Source organism: Fundulus heteroclitus, unplaced genomic scaffold (genome assembly GCF_011125445.2).
Source record: "Fundulus heteroclitus isolate FHET01 unplaced genomic scaffold, MU-UCD_Fhet_4.1 scaffold_59, whole genome shotgun sequence".
Lineage (NCBI taxonomy): Eukaryota > Metazoa > Chordata > Actinopteri > Cyprinodontiformes > Fundulidae > Fundulus > Fundulus heteroclitus.
Window position 1 is genome coordinate 195,147 of NW_023397022.1, and position 22,354 is coordinate 217,500.

The 22,354-nt window shown below is 42.9% G+C and overlaps 1 protein-coding gene across 1 annotated transcript in view; it reads left to right on the forward strand.

The window, feature by feature from the left end:
* camk2a (calcium/calmodulin-dependent protein kinase II alpha) overlaps positions 1-22,354 on the forward strand; it is a 52,226-nt gene that overhangs the window by 11,924 nt on the left and 17,948 nt on the right. The window contains exons 3-10 of the mRNA XM_036133236.1: positions 2,574-2,633; positions 11,110-11,164; positions 14,559-14,624; positions 14,756-14,828; positions 16,515-16,617; positions 19,981-20,064; positions 21,908-22,002; positions 22,093-22,215. Coding sequence (XP_035989129.1) covers positions 2,574-2,633; positions 11,110-11,164; positions 14,559-14,624; positions 14,756-14,828; positions 16,515-16,617; positions 19,981-20,064; positions 21,908-22,002; positions 22,093-22,215 — 659 coding nt within the window. The remainder of the gene's footprint in view (positions 1-2,573; positions 2,634-11,109; positions 11,165-14,558; positions 14,625-14,755; positions 14,829-16,514; positions 16,618-19,980; positions 20,065-21,907; positions 22,003-22,092; positions 22,216-22,354) is intronic.

A 22,354-nucleotide genomic window follows, 5' to 3' on the forward strand; every position in this document is an offset into this window, starting at 1 on the left:
ATTTTGTGGACTTCCTGATAGTAAAGAATTACAATAGTCCAGCCTTGAAGTAACAAATGCATGGACTAGTTTTTCAGCATCACTCCTGGACAGAATGTTTCTAATTTTGGCGATATTCCTGAGGTGAAAAAAGAAAACTCTGGAAACCTGTTTAATATGGGATTTAAATGGCATGTCTTGGTCAAAAACAACACCAAGATTTTTAACTTTATTACCAGAGGCCAAGTTAATGCCATCCAGATTAAGGGATTGATTAAGAACTTTATTTTTTGAAGACTCTGGCCCAAAGATTACAACTTCTGTCTTGTCAGAATTTAAATGCAGGAAATTTAAAGTCATCCAGCTTTTGATGTCATCAAGACATGACTGCAGTCGAAGTAACTGATTGGATTCATCAGGATTTATGGATAAATATAGCTGAGTGTCATCAGCATAACAGTGGAAATTAATCCCATGCTGTCTGATAATTTTGCCAATCGGAAGCATATATATAGTAAAGAGAATTGGTCCAAGGACTGAACCCTGTGGTACTCCACAGGTGACCCTAGAGTTTGAAGAAGATTTATTATTAACATGAACAAACTGGAATCTGTCCGACAGATAATATTTAAACCAGCCTAATGCTTTCCCCTTAATCCCTACAGTATGCTCAAGTCTTTGTAGGAGAATATTGTGATCAACTGTATCAAATGCAGCACTGAGATCTAACAGGACAAGTATAGACACAAGTCCATTATCTGAGGCCATGAGAATATCATTAGTGACCTTCACCAGAGCTGTTTCAGTGCTATGATGAGCTCTGAAGCCTGACTGAAACTCCTCAAGTAGGTCATTACTTTGTAAATGTTCACATAGTTGATTAGCAACTACTTTCTCAAGAATTTTAGATAAGAAAAGAAGATTAGATATAGGTCTGTAATTTACTAACTCATCTTGATCAAGAGATGGTTTCTTAAGTAAAGGTTTAATAACAGCTACTTTAAAAGCCTGTGGTACATATCCATTTACCAAGGATAGATTAATCATGTCTAAAATAGGACCACTGATCAGAGGGAATACCTCCTTAAACAATTAATGGGAAGAGATGCTGAGAATGATGGACAGACATTCAGGTTACACCTTAAATAATGTCTCCCTGTCTGGGCCAGAGGGCCTACTGAGCCCTTGCTGGTAATGACTGCTGACTGGAGGCCACAAGACGACCTCTAAGGGAGGAGAACTTCCTCAGAGGTCTCCTCTGTGCCACAAACCGGTCCTTTGCAGGAGGAACCCAACAAGAGACACTGAAAGGTGGAGGAAGGTTTTACTCTGATGAGGAAGAAATGTAACCCTGAAGGTCCTGATGGCCTCCATCAATGGCCTCACAAGGAGATCCCAGCGGAGATGTTTCCTACGCTGCATCATGATCTGGGAGCAGGAACATCTATCAGGAGGAGTTGACTGAAGGTCCTCGTCTGTGTGGTGATAGCCGGGTTTTTCCTAGCAACCTCCTGATAAAGGTTCCCCTCACAGAAGAACGTCCCTCTTTCGGTCCATCCTGGATGTTCCTGCCATGAATCCCACCCAGACGTCAGTTCCACCCCACCCAGACGACTGGAGTCCCCTCTCCTCTGACTGCTCCTGCCATCCTGTGAGGCCCAGACTGCCCAGCTGGCCCTGTGAGCTCTTTGAACGACAGGTGGATCAGGTCACCGGTGGACGCTGCGTTCACTCGTCAGCATGGCTGGCCTGAATGAATGTGCAGCGTTCAGCAGCAGCGCTGCATGTAGCTGCTGGATGTTCATGAGCCTGCAGGAGCAGGGATGGTCCTCACGGTGCTCTGGCCGTCTGCAGGGACACTGATAGCCTCGTTTCTACATGAAGGTTCAAACTGATGGTATATATCAAACTGGTGGATATATATATATATATATATATATAATATATGTATGTATATATATATATATATATATATATATATATATATATATATATATATATATATATAAAACTACAGTGTGTGTTGCCAGGCTCCTCGTTGGACTCCCTCCTCAGCAGATCCTGGCAGCAGGACTCAATCATGTCTGCTGTTCACTGAGCTGAAGCTGGTTCGGTTTGAGTGTTTGTGGTTCTAATGATGAACGCCTGAAGTCCTGAACTGTCACGCATTCCTGTGGTTGTCCAGTAAAGCTGAAAGGCATCTGCTGCCCTCATCCCAGCAGCAGATGGATGGACTCCTGCTCCTCCTCCTGGTAGGAGACCTAAACGTCTTCAGGTCTCTGATCCACAGCTGGAACCTCCATCATCAGTGCAGCAGCACTGTCAGCATTATGTTATTCTCACTGTACTTTACATCATTATATTTAAAGTGCTTATGACCCCCCCCCCTCCCCCCCAACCCTGCACTGATAAGCAAGTATAGACAACAGACGGAGGGATTAACAGATTATAATAGAAAAGGCTAAAAGATGTTGATGCTTTTTGCAGCTGAATGTTTTCTGGCTTTTTTATAGCCGCCTATGGACCGCGGGTCCTCAGGATGTCCGCCGTGCTGCTCTGTCTATGCAGCCAATAATCTTTCTGTTTGCTTTCAGATCACCAGAAGTTGGACCGAGAAGCTCGAATCTGTCGATTACTGAAACATCCCAACATCGGTGAGTGGACCTGCCGGCTGTTTCTGTGACGACTAACCCATGTTGAAGCAAAGAACGTTCCTTTTACAGCTCCTAGTATCCCCTGCTTCTCTGTTTTAAGCTGTGCCTTTGCAGATAAATCGACTTTTGTCAGCAATAATCAAAGCACTACTGAAAATAAAGCAGAAATGTGGGGATTTGTGTATTTCACTGTCTGATCGTGTTGATCTGAGCTGTGAGAAAAGCGGTCTGAAGTCTTCTGTAGATGAATATGAATAGGGAAGGCCTGTCCTTGTGAACACGCTGACCTTTGACCCCTCCACCCTGTGTGGACGTTTCCTGCAGTGACTCCAGGGTTGACATATCAGCTGTTTAATTATGACAGCTGGAAATAACGGTGAGCAGGAATCCTTTCTGCTGTTACTGATGCCCGCTGCAGCTCAGAGCTCCATGCAGTTCTGGCTCGGCCCGGAGAACCACAGCGCTCACCTTCAGCACAGACAGGTAGATCTGCTTTCTCCCACAGAGGAGACGTCTCCGTCCGCTTTGAGAGCGACTCACAAGCTTTCTATCCCACAGTCAGTGAGACTTTAAGGTTTTAGGTCAGCTGGGATCAAACTGGCTGCTGACTGTCAGTCCAGGCGCTGCAGACGCTGCCTCTCTACGTATCGCTCATATTTCAGAGTAAATATGATATCTCTACCCTGACTTTTACTCAGAGGCAGACGTTGGTGCATCAGAATCTGCTTTCAACTCCTTTATCCAAAGTGCCTGATCACAGCCAGCATTTCTAGAGAGAAACTGAAAAACTGAAGAACCGTGTTTTAATGAGGCAAACGTGATAAACTGGCAGTAAGTTGTGGATCTGCAATGATCGACACATCCCCTTCCTGCAGAACATCTGACTCATTTCTCTGATTGAAATATTGCATGTTCATACTTTGTGGAGCAGCTAAAATGATACCGTATCATATTTTGCTCTTTTTATTTCCTTTAAATGTTTTGGCTCTTCTGACCTGACGGTGTTGGCCCCTGAAAAGTTTACACATCCCTGGAGAAAGACAGACAAGCAGAGACCTCAGTTATTAAATTACCATCTTATCAGCATTAAGCTGAGTTTTTTTAAATGGCACTGACAATAAACTTTTGTTATTCACATGTTTGTTGAGGTATGTTAATTTATGAAGAGTATCTCGTTCTAGATTATTTAATAAATTGAACAAATTATTAATAGACATGATTCTTTGATATATTTTTATTGCTGCTGCTGAACTGTGTTAATTTTCCTGTATGCTGGTGGATCAGCTGATCAGTGCATCCCAGGTTTTTCAACATTAACATCTTAATTTAACAATAGTGTCATTATGGTCTTTAGAGAAATGCCTTTGGCGGCCAGGGCGTCCTCCAGAGGCCCCCATGGTGAGGCTTGAGTTTTTCCTTAATGGTGATTGGTTTTCTTAAAGGAGCAATAAGCCATAATGACACCTAGTGGTTAAAATCAGAACAACACATAAACAACACCTTTCACAGAGACCTGCCGTTTCTAAATGTTCTGCTGCTGCTGTGAAACTCCACTGAGTTTCTACCTCCACAGGACGGTCCATGATGCTGTGTTCTGGTTCTGTTCTGGTTCTGGTTCTGGTTCTGATTCTGTTCTGGGTCTGGTTCTGGTCTTACTGGCCTCCATGTCTGCAGGCTGCTGCTCTTTAGCCAACATAAAATACCAAATGCTGCTCTGTGCTGGGAACCCTGGGAACTCTCTTTTGATTGGCTGAGGAACCAGGAAGTAATCACGGGCTACAGTCAGAACTGAAGTAGTTCTGGACCGTAGCTCTAGGTTTGAAATGAGAAAAACGTGACTAACACGGATGTTGATGGAAAGGACGGATGAGAATGAGAATGATTTAGGTTGATTTTGCAATAAATTTCTTACTTATAGCTCCTTTAAATTACTTTTAATTGTATCCTTTAAGTAGTTTTGAACCCAGTACTTTTATATTTTTACCTGACTAAAAAGTGTTTTTAAACCCAAGCATCTATACTTCTCCCTGAGCTTTAAATGTGAATATTTTTGACTTTATGGACATTATGTGCAGATACTCAGCATCTCAAGACATCAGCCAGAGGATTGAAGCTCGGGGGAACATTGGGGGAATCTGATGGATAATGACCTCCAGCTTAGCAGCAGATTAGGACAACCATGTCCGTGTTCTGGCCCTAAGAACCGGCTGTGGGAACGTGTTGCCCTGGATGTGAACATGGCTCCTGCTTGGGCGGAGCAGGCCTGGATGACCCTGAAACACAGACCTGGACCATTGTCCGTGTCCCACTGTGCTGCTCTGCTCCAGATGCCTCTGGGCCTCACCAGGCTTCTTTCAGGTGTTCTTCAGGTGTGGCTCCACCTGCTGCTGGGACAGGTTCTTGCTTCCTGAAAGTCCTCCTGATTCCTTGAAGCTTTCCTGATGTTCTGCTCTGCAGGTGGACTAATCTGCTAATTTCTTTCAATCTTTCTGTTAGGAACTCTGTTTTTAGTCACTTTAAAGATTTTGCCAAACAACTGGAGTCTCATAAAGTCTCGTCATTCCACGTTCTTGAAACGTGTCACAGGTTGAATTCCAGGAAGTAATGGACAATAGTGGGAGCCTAGTAGAGCAGGGCGCTTGCCTCCTTGGAAGGCTGCAAATTCCCAGGTTTGAATCCCACAGACTGCCCTTCTGGGCCTATTAGCAGGACCCTCAGCCCCAGAATTGTCCCTGGGGGCCGCCCAGCGACACCCCGCTGCTCCCTGTGGGACGGGTTAGATGCAGAGGACACTTTTCACTAGGATGTAGAAGTTTCCTCTGAATATGGAGGAAGAAAGGACCTGATCATGGTTTGATATGACAGCGTTTGCAGGGAAATTAAAGATCAGCTTTTCCTCCTCTGGAATCCGAGCTCTGTGATGCTCGATGATGATGATGATGATGATGATGATGATGATGATGGTAACGATGATGATGACGATGATGATGATGATGATGATGTAACGATGATGATAATGATGATGGTGATAGTAACGATGATGATGATGGTAACGATGATGATGATGATGATGATGATGATGATGATGATGATGATGATGATGATGATGATGATGATGGTAACGATGATGATGACGATGATAATGATGATGATGATGATGATGGTAACGATGATGATGACGATGATAATGATGATGATGATGATGGTAACGATGATGGTAACGATGATGGTGACGATGATGGTGACGATGATTGTTATGCCAAAAACTGTTTAAATATGCTAATTATTATTATTAATTATATTTTGGTATTATAATTTAAGTAATAAGTCATTCAACTTAAATCCTTATTCCTTATCATCATCCAATGATAATGTCTCTGTATTAATATCAGATGTTAACTCCGAAAGGAGGTAGCTCTGAATTCTGAATAACCATGCAACTGTCAATTAGATTGCACACAAAACAATTTCTATTCCGCAGTTGTTGTTTTTATTGAACCAAAAGCAATTCCCTGTTACAGTAATTCTCTGATTCAACGACTTTGTACTAAACTACACATGCAAAATATATGTGGAAATAAAAGAACAAACAAAAAACAAATGGATTAACATGAGCGGTTAGCGAATCTAAGTCCAGCTCACGGTCGTTAAACACCATATTTCAGTCACCCGACACCCTTCCAAGATGGCGACTATGATGACGTATGATCTACAAATTTGCGTGATGCGTGAGGGAAGGTCCTAATGACGTAACCATGCTTACGCTGATGGAGTAATACCTCGCTACGAGAGGGCGCGGCTAACTGGGGAGTTTAAACAAAGACCGCAAACCGAGCTCGGACAAAAAGATTGAACTGATAAGGACAGGAAAGATAGAGCAGAGAGAGGAGAAGATGGGAGAAAATGGGAAAAGAGTTACAGAAAAACCCACGGCGGGGTCTCCACGGACCACAAAATCAAACACAGCCAATCGCTTTCACAAATGCATGCACATACAGAGAAAATATTCAGCAAAATAAAACCAATCTCCATCTTGGAGTAACAACCATTAACCTAAAGTCCTAACGCCTGCCCAGGCACAGCTTTATCACCATAAGGCGAAAAAAGAAATAAAAAGGCATTCCCCCGTTACTTGTGGATCAGGGCTGTCCTGGCGGGGTCCGTGAGCGCTCCGAATAACGCGGCGTCCTGAACGCGTCTCCACTGTGCGGTTGTAGGCAGAAGCGGACAGCAGCTTGGACGGGATGAGGAGGCTCCTTCGTCTCTTCGCAGTCGCTTTGCTCGGCCCAGCAAAAGTGTAGTCCTCTTTTGATCACTGGGAGATAAGGCGGCTCTCAGTCTTTTGATCAGAGGGAATTTAAAAGTACTTATTTTAGTCGACCTCCTGCGTTAGCAAAGCAGGGAATAAGGTTTGCTTAGAAAAATCTCGGTCCAGCGAGAAACTCGAGTATGTGGTGTGTGGGTAATTAATCCACGAAGTACAGCTGTGTGTCTTCTCAGGTTGGCGGTGTGCCAGAAGAAGAAGGCTGATTGTGAGGCGCAAACGAGTTTTATCAACTTTGCCTAGCAACGTTATCGGTTGCTAGGGCGACGGCCATTTTGGGCCGTGTTGCATTATGGGAGTTGGTGGCCATTTTGACCACATTGCATCATGGGAAACGCAGTCCGTCATGTCCCGAATTACTGCAGTTTCGTCACGTCTGAACTGCCATTACAATGAAGATGGTAATGATGATGATGACCAGAATCAGAATCAGAAATACTTTAATAATCCCAGCAAGAAATTGTTGTTTCAGTACAATCGCCTTAACAAACAAACATTACAGACATTTCAGGAGGAGACGATTTACTGAGGCCATGCTGCCAAGGAACCGCCTTACACGGTGCCCACATGGCGCTGCCATTACTCTGTGGAAAGATAGTGGCCACAAAAAAGGAAGGTGGGAGGGTAAAAAACATAACTCATACTTTATCCTATAACAGGATACAGTTTGATATATCAAAAACCTCTTGCACAAAAAGCACAAATAAGACGAGACACATATAGCAGAAGGTAAACATGTGAGACTAGTCGCGTGTACGTAAGTTCATCAGTTTATATGAGCATCAAGTATGTGTGACTGTTTGGGTGAAAGTGTTTATATCTCCGTGAACGCTCTCCAGAGGCCGTTGTCCTTGATGTTATCAGCCGGCCAACAGTTCAGAAAGCATCTGCAGATGTCAGCGGGGGAGGAGGGAGCGGGGGGGGGGAGAAGTTCTGAGCATTCTCTGCCATAACAATCATCCATGATGATGATGATGATGATGATGGTAACGATGATTGTGGTAATGATGATGGTGACGATGATGATGGTAATGATGATGATGATAATGGTAATGATGATGATGAAGGTGATGATGATGATGATGTTCCCTGTGTTTCTAACGGTAACCAGAATGCGGTCGTTAGCTCATTATTAAGGAGATGATGTCGCCATGGCGATGTTAAAGGAACAGTAACATTTCCCTCCTCTATGCTGATCTCAGATCATCTGCTGCCTGCCGGCCTTTTAGACGTAGAGAAGCGCTGAGGTTCTGTGAAGCACTGAGACTACAGAACCTCCTGTGGACCTGCTGGCTGACATGACACTAACCACCAACATTACGGTCACTAACCTGTTTCCTGCTGGTCATCACCTGCTGTGAGGTCATCGCCTGCTGTGAGGTCATCACCTGCTGCCTCATTTGTGGTTCAGACTCATGATGCTCCATCAGCCAGCCAGGAACAGTCAGATCCAGCCAACAGATTTCAAGGGCAGAGAGTAAAATGGCTGGTCTGGGTCGTTGAGACATCCAGAGCTTTTTTACACGCGGGCTGGTTGGTAAACTGGACCGGCTGCAGTTCAAAGACGATGTTTCTGAAGCTTTGTGAAGAATAAATCTTTTACTGGATTCAGAGGACCAGTTGCAGCTGAGATTCAAGTCAGGACTCATGGAAAGGTGAAAGACCCGCAGAGCCAAACTGGCTTCAGAGGCCTTCTGTTCACCTTCAGGACATCCAGACTCAGGTCTTGTCCGTTTGTAGCCAGATCTTGTAAAACAACCATGTCCCTCACGTCACTTTTATAAATAAAATCGTACACACTGGATAGTTTTTAGAAACGTTCCGATAGTTTTTAGAAACGATAAAACAGTCGGTTGTTAAACGCTGCCTGTTTTATCTGAAGATCTGGCGAGGAGAGGCGAGAACATATAGTGATTTATTCAGGTGCAGCAACTTAATTGGAGCGGCTGCAGGTGTAACTGCTCAGCCCTGATTACAGGAGCTGAGCGGGCAGGGAGTGACGCAAATTTCACTGCTAGCAGGAATCTTTTAGCAGAATCATTAAACTACGATCAGAATCCTCTGTGTGGTGGTTTTGTCATGTAAAGAAAAGAAAAAGTGAGTTTGTGAAAGGAACGCTGTAGATAGGCACCAGCAACCCCGCGACCCCATGAGGGATTAAGTGGCTTGGAAAATGGATGAATGGATGGAGTTTGTGAAAGAATCTATTTATTCTGCTCCCCAGCCATGTGGGTGACTCCTCAGGCTGTGAGGTGTTCCTTGCATTCATCAAAGAGTCAGCCTCGGTTTGGTTAGAATAAACCTACAATTAATCGTGTTCTGCAACTTGGGCCATCAACAAGCACCACAATCAGGACACCCAAAAAAAACATTTAAAACTCCGTAGTGGCAGACACAGAGAAGTACATCGCAGTATCGTCAGCATAAAGCATAACTCTTGATTTAAATCCAGACTGATTTCACACTAGATGCTCTTTGATTCAGTCCGTCATTACTCTGTCTCAGAAGTCTCTTAATGATTGCAGTCTCATCTACAAGCTTTTGCCCTTTCAAAATAAAAGCCTGCCATAGCAGCTGCTTCTCTGTGAGCAGCTGCTTCAAATTTTAAATTGAAGCAGGAAAACCTGATGCAATCTTCAGGAAAACACAGAATGGAAAAAGGATCAGGTGCTCAAATAGTGATCTCACACGGAGCCTACGGACCAATCAGCAGAGAGCGGCAAAGCCCAGTGGCCAATCAGGGAGCTATGTGGGCAGGTGATACTCCGCAGATATGAGCAGTGTTACGTAACTGTGTGTCTGTGTTGCTAGGAAACAGTGCCCATAGGTGAAGGCATTAAACCATCCACCCTCCCACACACACCAACAGAAACGTACCTGTGTGAAAGCACTCAGAAAGAAATAATCAGGTTTTCTCTTGAAACACTCCTACACAGAGCAGCAGTGGGATTTAATGTGTGCGCACGTCTTCCCTCAGTCTGTCTGTGTGTGTGTGGGCAGCAGCTTCTCTCTGCTCTGTGGTAATATGTGATATTATATAATATAAGCAGAGAACAGAAACAAACGCCTGCAGAGAAACTCATCAATCGTCTCAGAAGAAGTCCTGACAGCAGCTCCTGCTTTAAAGGCAGCAGCATTAAAACACGGCTGCAGTCGTCCTGCTCCTCTGAACACCAGCCTGTGTTCCTGCTGCTTTTCATTCAGTATATCACCAGAATAACATTAAAGCTAAAGAGATGGTTTTATTTTGAAAGCCATGACAGAGCAGGGCAGCTTCCTGCTCTGATAGCTGCAGACTGTCAGCAAATCTGGACCTCAGAACTGAAAATAAGGCCATGGTGGATGCCACGACCCAGCGGGTCTGGGGCTGGTTAACCGGACTCAGACTGGATCAGATCGGGTCTTCAGTCTGAGTCCTGCTGTCACTTCAGGTCAAAGCTGTCGGTACCAAACTGATCTGTTTTCAAACATCAAATAATAAGAACATCAGGAACCTTGTTGTCTGTGTTAAAAGCTGGTGGGTATAATAAAGGGCTGTGGACTCACATCACAGATATAATGTGTTTAAGATGCAGCTAAAGAGACGGCCTGTTGATAATCAGAGTTTTTAACATTCATTTATAATTAGACGCTCCTGCTGCCCCCTGCTGTCATCCGGCCTCAGGTTTACTTTCTCTGATGTTTGTCTGTGTTCTAATGTACATTTTAACTTTATGGTACTTTTACTAAATGTATTGTAAATTTTATATTATTAATATAAAAAGTAGTTTTTAGGGAGACTTATAACATCTGTCCAGGGACTGCAGCTGAAAAACCTTCTGGCTAACCCTGGCATATTGACAGAAATGTTATTAATAGGCACAGTCCCTGTAATAAATCAATCAAATAAAACAGACAAACCGTGGTCCTTCCTCGGTGCCTTTAATGACATCACCAGCAGGTTTAACAGCGTGCAAATCTGGGGTTGCAAAAAAGAAAAATGACAAAAATGCTACAGGGTATTTTCTGCTTTGTTCTCATTAATCAAATTTCATGTATTTCTGTCCCTGCTTAGACTAAATCCCAGCGAAACTCAGACGTGCTCCACGGTTCTCAGGTTGTCATGATGCTGAGATTCAGTCTAATGCCAGGAACCTGTTTTCTGTCTTTCAGTTCGGCTTCATGACAGCATTTCAGAGGAGGCTCACCACTACCTCATCTTTGACCTGTGAGTTTACTGTCTGTCTCTGTTTAATAATGTAACTGACGTGATGCCACCTGTAAGATGGCTCCGCCCATGTAGAGGTGGACCCTGACAGCTAAGATGCTGTAATGGCGCTGATAGTGAAGCTTGCAGCGTTACCAGAACCACTTTTTGCCCTATTTACCAACATTAAGGAAAAGAAGAGGGGAAATAAGTTGAACATCAAGTCAGTGAAGTTATTTCACGGTAACCACAGACCAACTGACATTAAAGTTTAAATACCCAACTTGAAATATATATTTGTAACTTATTTAAATAGTTACTGCAGGCAGCATGAAGTTTTCACTCAGCAATCCATGGTAATACTTTACTGTGAAATTCTGTATTAGAAGTGCAAAGTTTACTTTATGCAACCTAATCTATTTTGATTCTATTCCATTTCTATAACTCCAATCTACATCACATCATCTCAAAGTTCTTTCTAAAGTCAGACTCCATCAGATCCTCCAGGTTGGTGAGAAAGTTTCCTCTCTAAGGAAACCCAGCAGGTTGCATCAAGTCTCTCCAAGCAGCATTCACTCCTCCTTAAAGAGCGTAGAGCCACAGTGGACAGTCGTCTGCATTGTTGATGGCTTTGCAGCAATCCCTCATACTGAGCATGCATGAAGCGACAGTGGAGAGGAAAACTCCCCTTTAACAGGGAGGAAAACCTCCAGCAGAACCAAAACCAGGATAAAAGGAGTGTCATCAGCATAACAGTGGAAATTAATCCCATGCTGTCTGATAATTTTGCCAATCAGAAGCATATATATAGTAAAGAGAATTGGTCCAAGGACTGAACCCTGTGGTACTCCACAGGTGACCCTAGAGTTTGAGGAAGATTTATTATTAACATGAACAAACTGGAATCTGTCTGACAGATAAGATTTAAACCAGCCTAATGCTTTTCCCTTAATCCCTACAGTATGCTCAAGTCTTTGTAGGAGAATATTGTGACCAACTGTATCAAATGCAGCACTGAGATCTAACAGGACAAGTATAGACACAAGTCCATTATCTGAGGCCATGAGAATATCATTAGTGACCTTCACCAGAGCTGCTTCAGTGCTATGATGAGCTCTGAAGCCTGACTGAAACTCCTCAAATATAGAGTAAATATCCATTTACTAAGGATAGATTAATCATGTGTAAAATGGGATCATTACTCAAAGGGAATTCTTCCTTAAATAATAAAGGCTTTGTGCAAAATCAGAGTCGTATTATCTAATTTCAGCTGACAAAGATTGATCTTATGCAACCAGAAGTTACAACATACAGATATCCAGAACACATAAAACAAGCATTACCCTTTAAGTTAACACTAAGCATACAATGTTTATGAAACAAAACTGAGTTACCTTCATCTAGAGCACATGAGTCAAACTGTCAAGGGATTTTATCCGACCCTCAAGAGCCAACAAAGGCATATCATGTCATAAAGTAGAGGCATGTATCACTTTAAATTGTATAAAGTGGCTAAACTGAGCCTCCTGTAGTGAATGTTGATTTTTTTAACTGTGTAGTAACAACATCAATTTTCCCACAACACAGTAAAACAACCCAGAAATGTCCAGAAAGAGAAGAAGTGATGCAGAATGATGAGTTTAAAGTGTAACTCACCCCAATATAAACTTTTTTTTTTGCAGATAAACTGTATAAACTGGGCCTAAGGTGCTACTTTTATGTTAGTGCGCATTTTTTATATTTCTATGTGGACTGAACTGAAATTATGAAATTAAAAGATAAATCAAAAGTATCATCTATACAGGTGAAACTGGTCCTTTTAATGACTTCATGATGCCAAAGTGGGTCCATATGGAAATGGGTTTGATGCCCCTAAACTGAGTTACCTTCATCTAGAGAACATGCCGTAGTTCTCTGTTGATCACTGTTGTGTTCAGCTGCTCATGAGGTCGGCCACATATCCTGGACTCCTTTTAGGTTTTGACAAGTAATAAAAACTATTTTCCTGCTCTAAACGTTTGGGATAATGCGCATCTGAATTGTAATTTTTCACTGACGATGTTTAACTATTTATGTGATGCAAAATCCCAACAAAGTTGTAGGAAGTAAAGGGTCTTCAGCTCCTGCAGGTAAGAGGCGTTTCACTGTGAGACAGGTTACGATCACTGATTGGTCCGTTGCTGACGAGCCTCCAGGATAGATGGACAGATGGCGTCATGTCCATTAAAGGAGCAGTACGTAACTCTGAATACCATCTCCTGTTCAAGCTGAAAACTGCCAGCAGAGTCTGATCATATACAAACTAATTTGTTCCAATAAAACTAATAATATGTTATTATAATATTGTGCTGAGGAGAAAACAAGTGACGACCATCATCTCCCGTTAATAATTCACGTCCATCTATCACATCTAACAACACCCATCATTAGTTTACTCTCCTTTACAGGAGAGTTTATCCAAAATGATCACAGAGAAAATTTACCCCACCCAGGGGTTCAGCCGTCAGTCATTAGGTAGCAGCTCTGCCTCTTTCCCTCCTGTCAGTCCGCAGTGGCAAATCTAATGACTGATGAAAAGCAGAGATGGAAGAAAAGAAGGCTTTGGCTTTAACAGAGTGAGGCTGTAGGGCATAATCAAAGTAAAACAGGCCACCATGTGGCGTCATGTTCATCCTGCAGCAATAAGGAATGAATCATTGATCAGGAAGACCCGGCTCAGTGTGCTGGTCTCACACCATGCAGTCAGTCAGGAATCATTTAAGGTACAAAAACACATCAAAGCTAACCTGCTGGTTAAGCCTCTGCTTTCCTTATTCGTTCTGTGGTGACTACAGTCGTCTTGGTCTGCAGTTAGTGTGGCGTTAAGGATCCATTTGTTCGCTTTCTTTGTGTTGACTCAGTTCTGAACACCTCCTTCTGTTACATCACAGTCTGTTGTTCTGCTGTTTAACGTTGTTTCAAGCCAAATGAAATGCTTATTTATAGAAACATGCTGGTTTTACTGCTTCTGTGGTTTATATGACAGCAGCCGGTCTTTCCCTGGAACCTGGACTTTATCTTCTCATTATGAATAATTCGTTACAATCTCTCTGTACATTTATTTCAGTTTATTTCTCTTGTTTTAAGCATGTCTGTCTTTGTTTAAATCCATTACTTTAATGGAAACTGATTCCATGAGAAATTGTTCTTTACCGTCAGAAGAAATTTTATTTTCGTTTATTTAATTGCAGCTAGAATTTGGTTTAGTTTTATTCCATTTAGCAAACCTAGTTCAGTTTAAACGCTGTCCTTCTTTTGTGATAGTTTTTGGTTTTGTTCAGTTGGGATTATGTGTGACTGTGACGTTGATCCTGGTGTTTCAGACTTATTTCTCTGCCTGCTCTGTAGCTCTTCATGATGTCTCTGTATGTCTCAGGGTCACTGGTGGGGAGCTGTTCGAAGATATTGTAGCCAGAGAATATTACAGTGAAGCTGACGCCAGGTGAGAACCCCACCTGCTCCTTCATCTGTCCGTAGACATGACCCCTCCCCCTCACTATCCTTCCCCGCTTAGTCTCAGTTTATTCCTGATAAAGCTTGCTGGATTATGAGACCTCTGACCTTTATCTGCAGCCACTGCATCCAGCAGATCTTAGAGGCGGTTCTCCACTGTCATCAGATGGGTGTGGTCCATCGAGACCTAAAGGTATGCTCTGACAAAAATATCCAGGGGAACCAGACATTTTAAGTGTAAGTCTATTTTCTGAAGGTTTGTGTAAAAGTAAAAACTAGAATATTGAGATTGACAGGAGTCTGGTTCTTGGTTTTCTGTTTAAAAGCTTGTTTCTGCTAGATATAAAGATGGGTATTTGTTTATAAACACCTAGGATCTCCTCCTGTAAACCAGTGAACAGAGTTAGCATATTAGCTCTCTTCATCTAAACCAGTGAACAGAGTTAGCATGTTAGCGCTCTTCATGTAAACCAGTGAACAGAGTTAGCATATTAGCTCTCTTCATCTAAACCAGTGAACAGAGTTAGCATATTAGCTCTCTTCATGTAAACCAGTGAACAGAGTTAGCGTGTTAGCTCTCTTTATCTAAACCAGTGAACAGAGTTAGCATGTTAGCGCTCTTCATGTAAACCAGTGAACAGAGTTAGCATGTTAGCTCTCTTAATCAAAACCAGTGAACAGAGTTAGCATGTTAGCGCTCTTCATCTAAACCAGTGAACAGAGTTAGCATGTTAGCGCTCTTCATGTAAACCAGTGAACAGAGTTAGCATGTTAGCACTCTTCATGTAAACCAGTGAACAGAGTTAGCATGTTAGCTCTCTTTATCTAAACCAGTGAACAGAGTTAGCATGTTAGCGCTCTTCATGTAAACCAGTGAACAGAGTTAGCATGTTAGCTCTCTTCATCAAAACCAGTGAACAGAGTTAGCATGTTAGCGCTCTTCATCTAAACCAGTGAACAGAGTTAGCATGTTAGCGCTCTTCATGTAAACCAGTGAACAGAGTTAGCATGTTAGCGCTCTTCGTGTAAACCAGTGAACAGAGTTAGCATGTTAGCACTCTTCATGTAAACCAGTGAACAGAGCTAGCATGTTAGCGCTCTTCATGTAAACCAGTGAACAGAGTTCGCATGTAGAGCTCTTCATGTAAACCAGTGAACACAGCATGTTAGCTCTCTTCATGTAAACCAGTGAACAGAGTTAGCATGTTAGCGCTCTTCATGTAAACCAGTAAACAGAGTTAGCATGTTAGCTCTCTTCATGTAAACCAGTGAACAGAGTTAGCATGTTAGCTCTCTTCGTGTAAACCAGTGAACAGAGTTCGCATGTAGAGCTCTTCATGTAAACCAGTGAACACAGCATGTTAGCTCTCTTCATGTAAACCAGTGAACAGAGTTAGCATGTAGAGCTCTTCATGTAAACCAGTGAACAGAGCTAGCATGTTAGCGCTCTTCATGTAAACCAGTGAACAGAGTTAGCATGTAGAGCTCTTCATGTAAACCAGTGAACAGAGTTAGCATGTTAGCTCTCTTCATGTAAACCAGTGAACAGAGTTAGCATGTTAGCGCTCTTCATGTAAACCAGTGAACAGAGTTAGCATGTTAGCGCTCTTCATGTAAACCAGTGAACAGAGTTAGCATGTTAGCACTCTTCATGTAAACCAGTGAACAGCATGTTAGCGCTCTTCATGTAAACCAGTGAACAGCATGTTAGCACGCTTCATGTACACCAGTGAACAGAGTTAGCATGTTAGCGCTCTTCATGTACACCAGTGAACAGAGTTAGCATGTTAGCACGCTTCATGTACACCAGTGAACACAGCATGTTAGCACGCTTCATATAAACCAGTGAACAGAGTTAGCATGTGTTCTGTGTCTTCAGCCAGAAAACCTGTTACTGGCCTCCAAATCTAAAGGAGCAGCGGTGAAGCTGGCAGACTTCGGCCTTGCCATTGAGGTGGAGGGAGACCAGCAGGCCTGGTTTGGTGAGACAATCCTGACTGTAGTACTATTTCAGTACTTTTACCATTTTTATCATCTTATAATATTATTTTTTATTTGTTTGTTTGTTTTGAACAAACTTTGACCTTTGTTTGGATTTGCCCTTTTTATCGCAAAAATGTTTTTGGCAAAATCTCCTTTACTTTGGTATCAGCTATTCTGTATTATTAGTAAAATAAAATAAAGAAATTTTAAATTTTATATTTATATAAAATAGATTTAGAATAGAACAGAAATGTCCCTCAGTGGGAAAGTTGAGGTGTACCAGCAATAAAGTGAAAGGCTTATTAAGGCAGGAAAGAGTAAAGAATATAAAAACGGGAAGGATCTGTCATATCACTCCTTCGTGCTCCAAAGATGCAACGTCTGCCTGTGAAGGAGCTCTCAAGCTCTGCAACCGCTTCATGAATTGAGGGGGGAGGAGGGGGGGCGCGCTGTCCGGGGGGGGGGGAGACAGTGATGGCTCAGCGGAGCTCCTGAGAGCTGACAGTGAATCTCTGGTGGTGGAAACCAAGGAAGTGTGGCCACTCACAAGGTCGACATAAGACATGCCATAAAGAAGAAGCTCTATTCTGTGTACAAGGAAGGCAGGAAAAACAGGAACACACTACATGTGTTAAAAAATAGATTTAAAACAGAAAACCTCAGGGCTGAGTGTGGAGCAGCTGGACAGGCTAACCTCCTTACATGGCTGCGTTTTTACTGCATTTACTTTTACTCTCTAACTGGACACTGTTATGTGTTAATTTTGTTCTTTGTATTTTCTGACTCAGTCAAACCACAGATCATCTTCACAAACAAGCAGAGGCCTATTTCACAAAACCAACATAGAGGATTAAGCCGGGATTTTCTAGATATCCTGGCTGAATAAAGCCTGGCCTAAAGCAGTGACCTGTGATCAGTTACCATGGCGATGTTTAGCTAGCTGCTCCAGACCAATTCAATTAAATTTTATTTTATTTATATAGCGCCAATTCATGAAATATGTCATCTCGAGGCACTTTACAAAATCAAAATCAATCAGATTATACAGATTGGTCAAAAATTTCCTATATAAGGGAACCAGTTGATTGCTTCAAAGTCCCAACAAGCAGCATTCACTCCTGGAGAAGCGTAGAGCTACAGGGAGAGTCATCTGCATTGTACATGGCTTTGCTGCAATCCCTCATACTGAGCAAGCATGAAGCGACAGTGGGAAGAAAAACCACCCATTAGCGGGAAGGAAAACCTCCGGCAGAACCAGAACCAGGCTCAGTGTGAACGCTCATCTGCCTCCACCCACTGGGGCTTAGAGAAGACAGAGCAGAGACACAGAAAGCACAGAAGCTCACATTGACCCAGGAGTACTTTCTATGGTAGAGAAGACAGAGCAGAGACACAGAAAGCACAGAAGCTCACATTGACCCAGTGGTACTTTCTATGTTAGAGAAGACAGAGCAGAGACACAGAAAGCACAGAAGCTCACATTGACCCAGGAGTACTTTCTATGGTAGATGGTAATAGAGGATGATCTGCCTCCCCTGATGATGTCACAGCTAACAGAACGCCAGACCAGGTGTACCTTCTATGAAGAGAAAAATGACAGAGAACAAAAAGTTAAAAGCTGAAATAACAACAAACAATTCAGGTTGGAGAGCAGTAGGAGAACTCAGCAGAGAGAGAAATAGACCCTGATGTCCTCCAGCAGCCTAAGCCTATAGCAGCATAACTATAGAGGTAGCTCAGGGTAACATGAGCCACTCTGACTAGAAGCTTTGTCACAAAGGAAAGTTTTAAGATTAGTCTTAAAAGTAGACGGGGTGTCTGCCTCCCGGACCAAAATCTGGGAGTTGGTTCCACAGGAGAGGAGCCTGATAGCTAAAGGATCTGCCTCCCATTCTACTTTTAGAGACTCTAGGAACCACCAGCAGACCTGCAGTCTGAGAGCGAAGTGCTCTGTTAGGAACATACGGGGTAATCAGAGCTCTGATATATGGTGGAGCTTGATTATTAAGGGCTTTATACGTTAGAAGGAGAATTTTAAATTCTATTCTTGATTTACCAGGAAGCCAATGAAGGGAAGCTAAAATTGGAGAAATATGATCCCTCTGGTTGAGTTTCATCAGACCAGGCTAACAGCTTAGATCAGTTAGCATGGCTAACTACTAACAGCCAGGCTGAGTTCATCCTGCTGCCTCCTCTGTTCAGTCACTCTGATCAGAAAACAGAGAGTTTATCATTGATTCTTTATCTGTTTGTTTGGGTTCTTCATCAGCCTGCATTAACCACTGATACTCATTGTATTCAGACAGGTACTGTAATGATGTTAAAGTATGACGGCAGCCTATACCATTACTACTGTTCCACTGTGTTTTAAAGACTGCTGTGTGTCTGAGTTTGACAGAAAGGCCTTTAATAGACTGCTGCAGGTGCTGAGGGGATTAGAACGGCTGATGAAGAAGCAAAGGTGTTGTTAATAATGTCCGGGGTTAAATCGTTTTCCACAAAATTCTGCGACTATAGGGGGCGCTGTTTTGCTTTCTCCTCCAGAACAAACTTATTTCCCCTCAATTGCACAAAATATGCATCTCACAGCCCCAAAAGGAAAAAAAAACTATAGAAACCATAAGGCTCAGTGACCTAACAGGAAAGAATATTATGTTATTTGATATATTCTTATCATGAGTAGGTCAGTTCGTTACATAACAGGTATCCTACATTAACTTCTTTCAATGTGTTTTAGAGTCTATGCTTAGTGTTTTAAATGCAAACAATATCTGTATTAATGATTAATGCCACTATTAAAATCTGACAGCAGGTGAACATTGTTCCTCAAAGGCTGCTGACAAAGTTCCTTCTTCCATGCTGCTTTGCTGCTGCAGGAGCCATGGCTCAGAGAAACAGCGCCCTCTGGTGTCAGAGTCTGACAGAACACGTTAATGTTTCTACCAGCAGCTCCAAACAAACGTGTTCTCCTTTAGAACAGCAGCAGTGTTCCCTTCCTGGAGGCTGATGACTTTCAGTTCCTCATCAGCCTCTATCAGCAGATGCTGCTGCTTTGGTCTGAAGTTTGGCTCATGCAGCTCCTCCACTGTGGCATCGGTGAATCTGGGATCGACCTCATGGTCTGTGGTAGACAGCCGAGGGTATTTAGCTGGATTTCTACACCTGGCTGGACTTTTCCTGAGCCTGGATTGGGCTTTGGGACACGGATAAAGCCGAAACACTTTGATCAGACTATGGCGTTAATCCTGGATTTCCAAATTCTGCTTTTGTGAAGAAGGCCTGGTTACAATTTATCAGTCACCATGGTAACCATGTGACCGGTATATCTGTGTAACTTGTTCTGTGTGCTTGTCTGTTTTCAGGCTTTGCAGGAACTCCAGGTTATCTGTCTCCAGAGGTTCTGAGGAAGGACCCGTACGGGAAGGCTGTGGACCTCTGGGCCTGCGGTCAGATTCCTATTTGCTCTCCTGTCCTCTGATTTCTGCACTAAGCTGATATATCTTATCACGTTTATGTTGGTGGTTTGCAGCTGTGCTGTTACTGCCATAATTCATCTAAATGTCTGACTGAACTGTGAGAAAAACCAAAGGTTCCTCTGATCAGGACACAGATTGGCATTTATCGTTCAGCTGTCAATCCAAGCTCACGGATTTAGGAGTTATTGACCATCTCATGTCATCATTTCAAAAATATTTACAGATTGGTGTCAAAAAAGAAACCTTAGGTGAATATTTATGTTTTTATTTCCTCTTGTCTAGAATATTCCTAAAACATTTTTCATATTTTTTACAAAAAGTCCTTGATGTCCTTCAGTTGATCCAAAACTGCGACAGTAAGACTGAGAACTGGAATTATCAGCAAATCCTGTCAGTCCTGCTTTATTATCTATGCTCCAGTTACCTGCTGGCCCCTGGTTACCTGCTGGCCCCTGGTTACCTGCTGGCCCCTGGTTACCTGTTGGCCCCTGGTTACCTGCTGGCCCCTGGTTACCTGCTGGCCCCTGGTTACCTGCTGGCCCCTGGTTACCTGTTGGCCCCTGGTTACCTGCTGGCCCCTGGTTACCTGCTGGCCCCTGGTTACCTGCTGGCCCCTGGTTACCTGTTTATTAGGAATTCATTCATAAAATCTTGACTTTAACTAGCATGATCCAGCTCCTTTCTATATAACTGAATGATCAAAGCCATGTCCTCCATCTAGAGCCTCAGACCCTCAAACCAACATCTCAAGAGTCAAAAGTCTTTATTGTTGTTATGTAAGCATGATTAAATGTTGGTTAAACAGCATATAACACACACAAAAATCAAAGACATCAGTGGAAAAACATAGAATGAGCATTCAAAGAGAAGACCCACAAAAATGTAAAAACACAATATTAAAAAACTCAATTTAAAGTTAAGATATACAGCAGAAGAGAAAGACTTATCGGAAAGATAAAAAAAATCCTTTATTGTCCCACAATGGAGAATTTGAGGCGTGACAAAGATACCCTAACCCAAAGACAGCATTACACACAATTAATAGTAGTGGAAAAATGCAAAGTTGTTTCTAAAGATGCAGAGGTTGAGCTTTATCAGAAACAGCAAAAATAAAAGTAAAGATAAATACCAGAGTAGATATTGCACAATTATTAATAATGTGGCAACTCAGGTGAAAAGATGAAATATTCAAGTTAAACAGTGCAAACCCTCCAGCCTATTTATGGAACCTGAGATAATGTGCATGCTAGTGCAGCAGCAGCTCAGAGTAGCTAAGGTGTGTGTGAGTTACCTTAGCATCTGAGAGCCGATGTATACGACATGTGAACGGATCAGAACCGGTGCACCTCTATCCAGATGTGAACACTGACTGAGACTCAGTCATCAGGATAGAGGTGCACCAGACTGTTGGGAGCAGCAGAGATGATGAAGTCTGGCAGCTGCTGGGAGGAAGGAGCTGTGGAAACGCTGCTTAGAGCACCTGAGATGCAGCATTCTGTCCCTGAAGGAGCTCTGCAGCTCCATGCATGGGGGGGGGGGGCATTGTCCGTCAGAGATGTTATTCTTCTTCCAGTCCACCTTACTAGCTCTCCTACTGAGTTTATCCTTATGAAGATTGCTAGTTCCAAAGACCAGTTATGAAACTGCAGCCTATCAATCTTTCCAGACTAGTGGACCTCAACTGTGGAACAAGCTTCCTTTGTTTTCTGCATTGTCCTCAGAGTTTGGACTCATATTTTTGTGGAAAACTTTGTGATTTCTTTAAAGGGTGAGCTATGAAAACAGTACACTGACTATTCTGTTTGCTCCTCAGGTGTCATCCTCTACATCCTGTTGGTCGGCTACCCTCCGTTCTGGGATGAAGATCAGCATCGTCTCTACCAGCAGATCAAAGCTGGAGCCTATGACGTAGGTCACATGACTCTGCGTGATGTCACAGGTACGGAGTAACACTGCTCAGCCAATGGTCAGTCCTCATCTTGTCTTATTACCCCTTAGTTTCCTTCCCCGGAGTGGGACACGGTGACTCCTGAAGCCAAAGATCTGATCAACAAGATGCTGACCATCAACCCGGCCAAACGGATCACAGCGGCAGAGGCACTAAAGCACCCCTGGATCTCTGTGAGTCTTCATCCTTCTGCAGCCTGATGATGATGATGGTGGTGATGGTGGTGGTGATGATGATGATGATGATGAAGGTGGTGGTGGTGATGATGATGGTGGTGGTGGTGATGATGATGGTGGTGATGATGATGGTGGT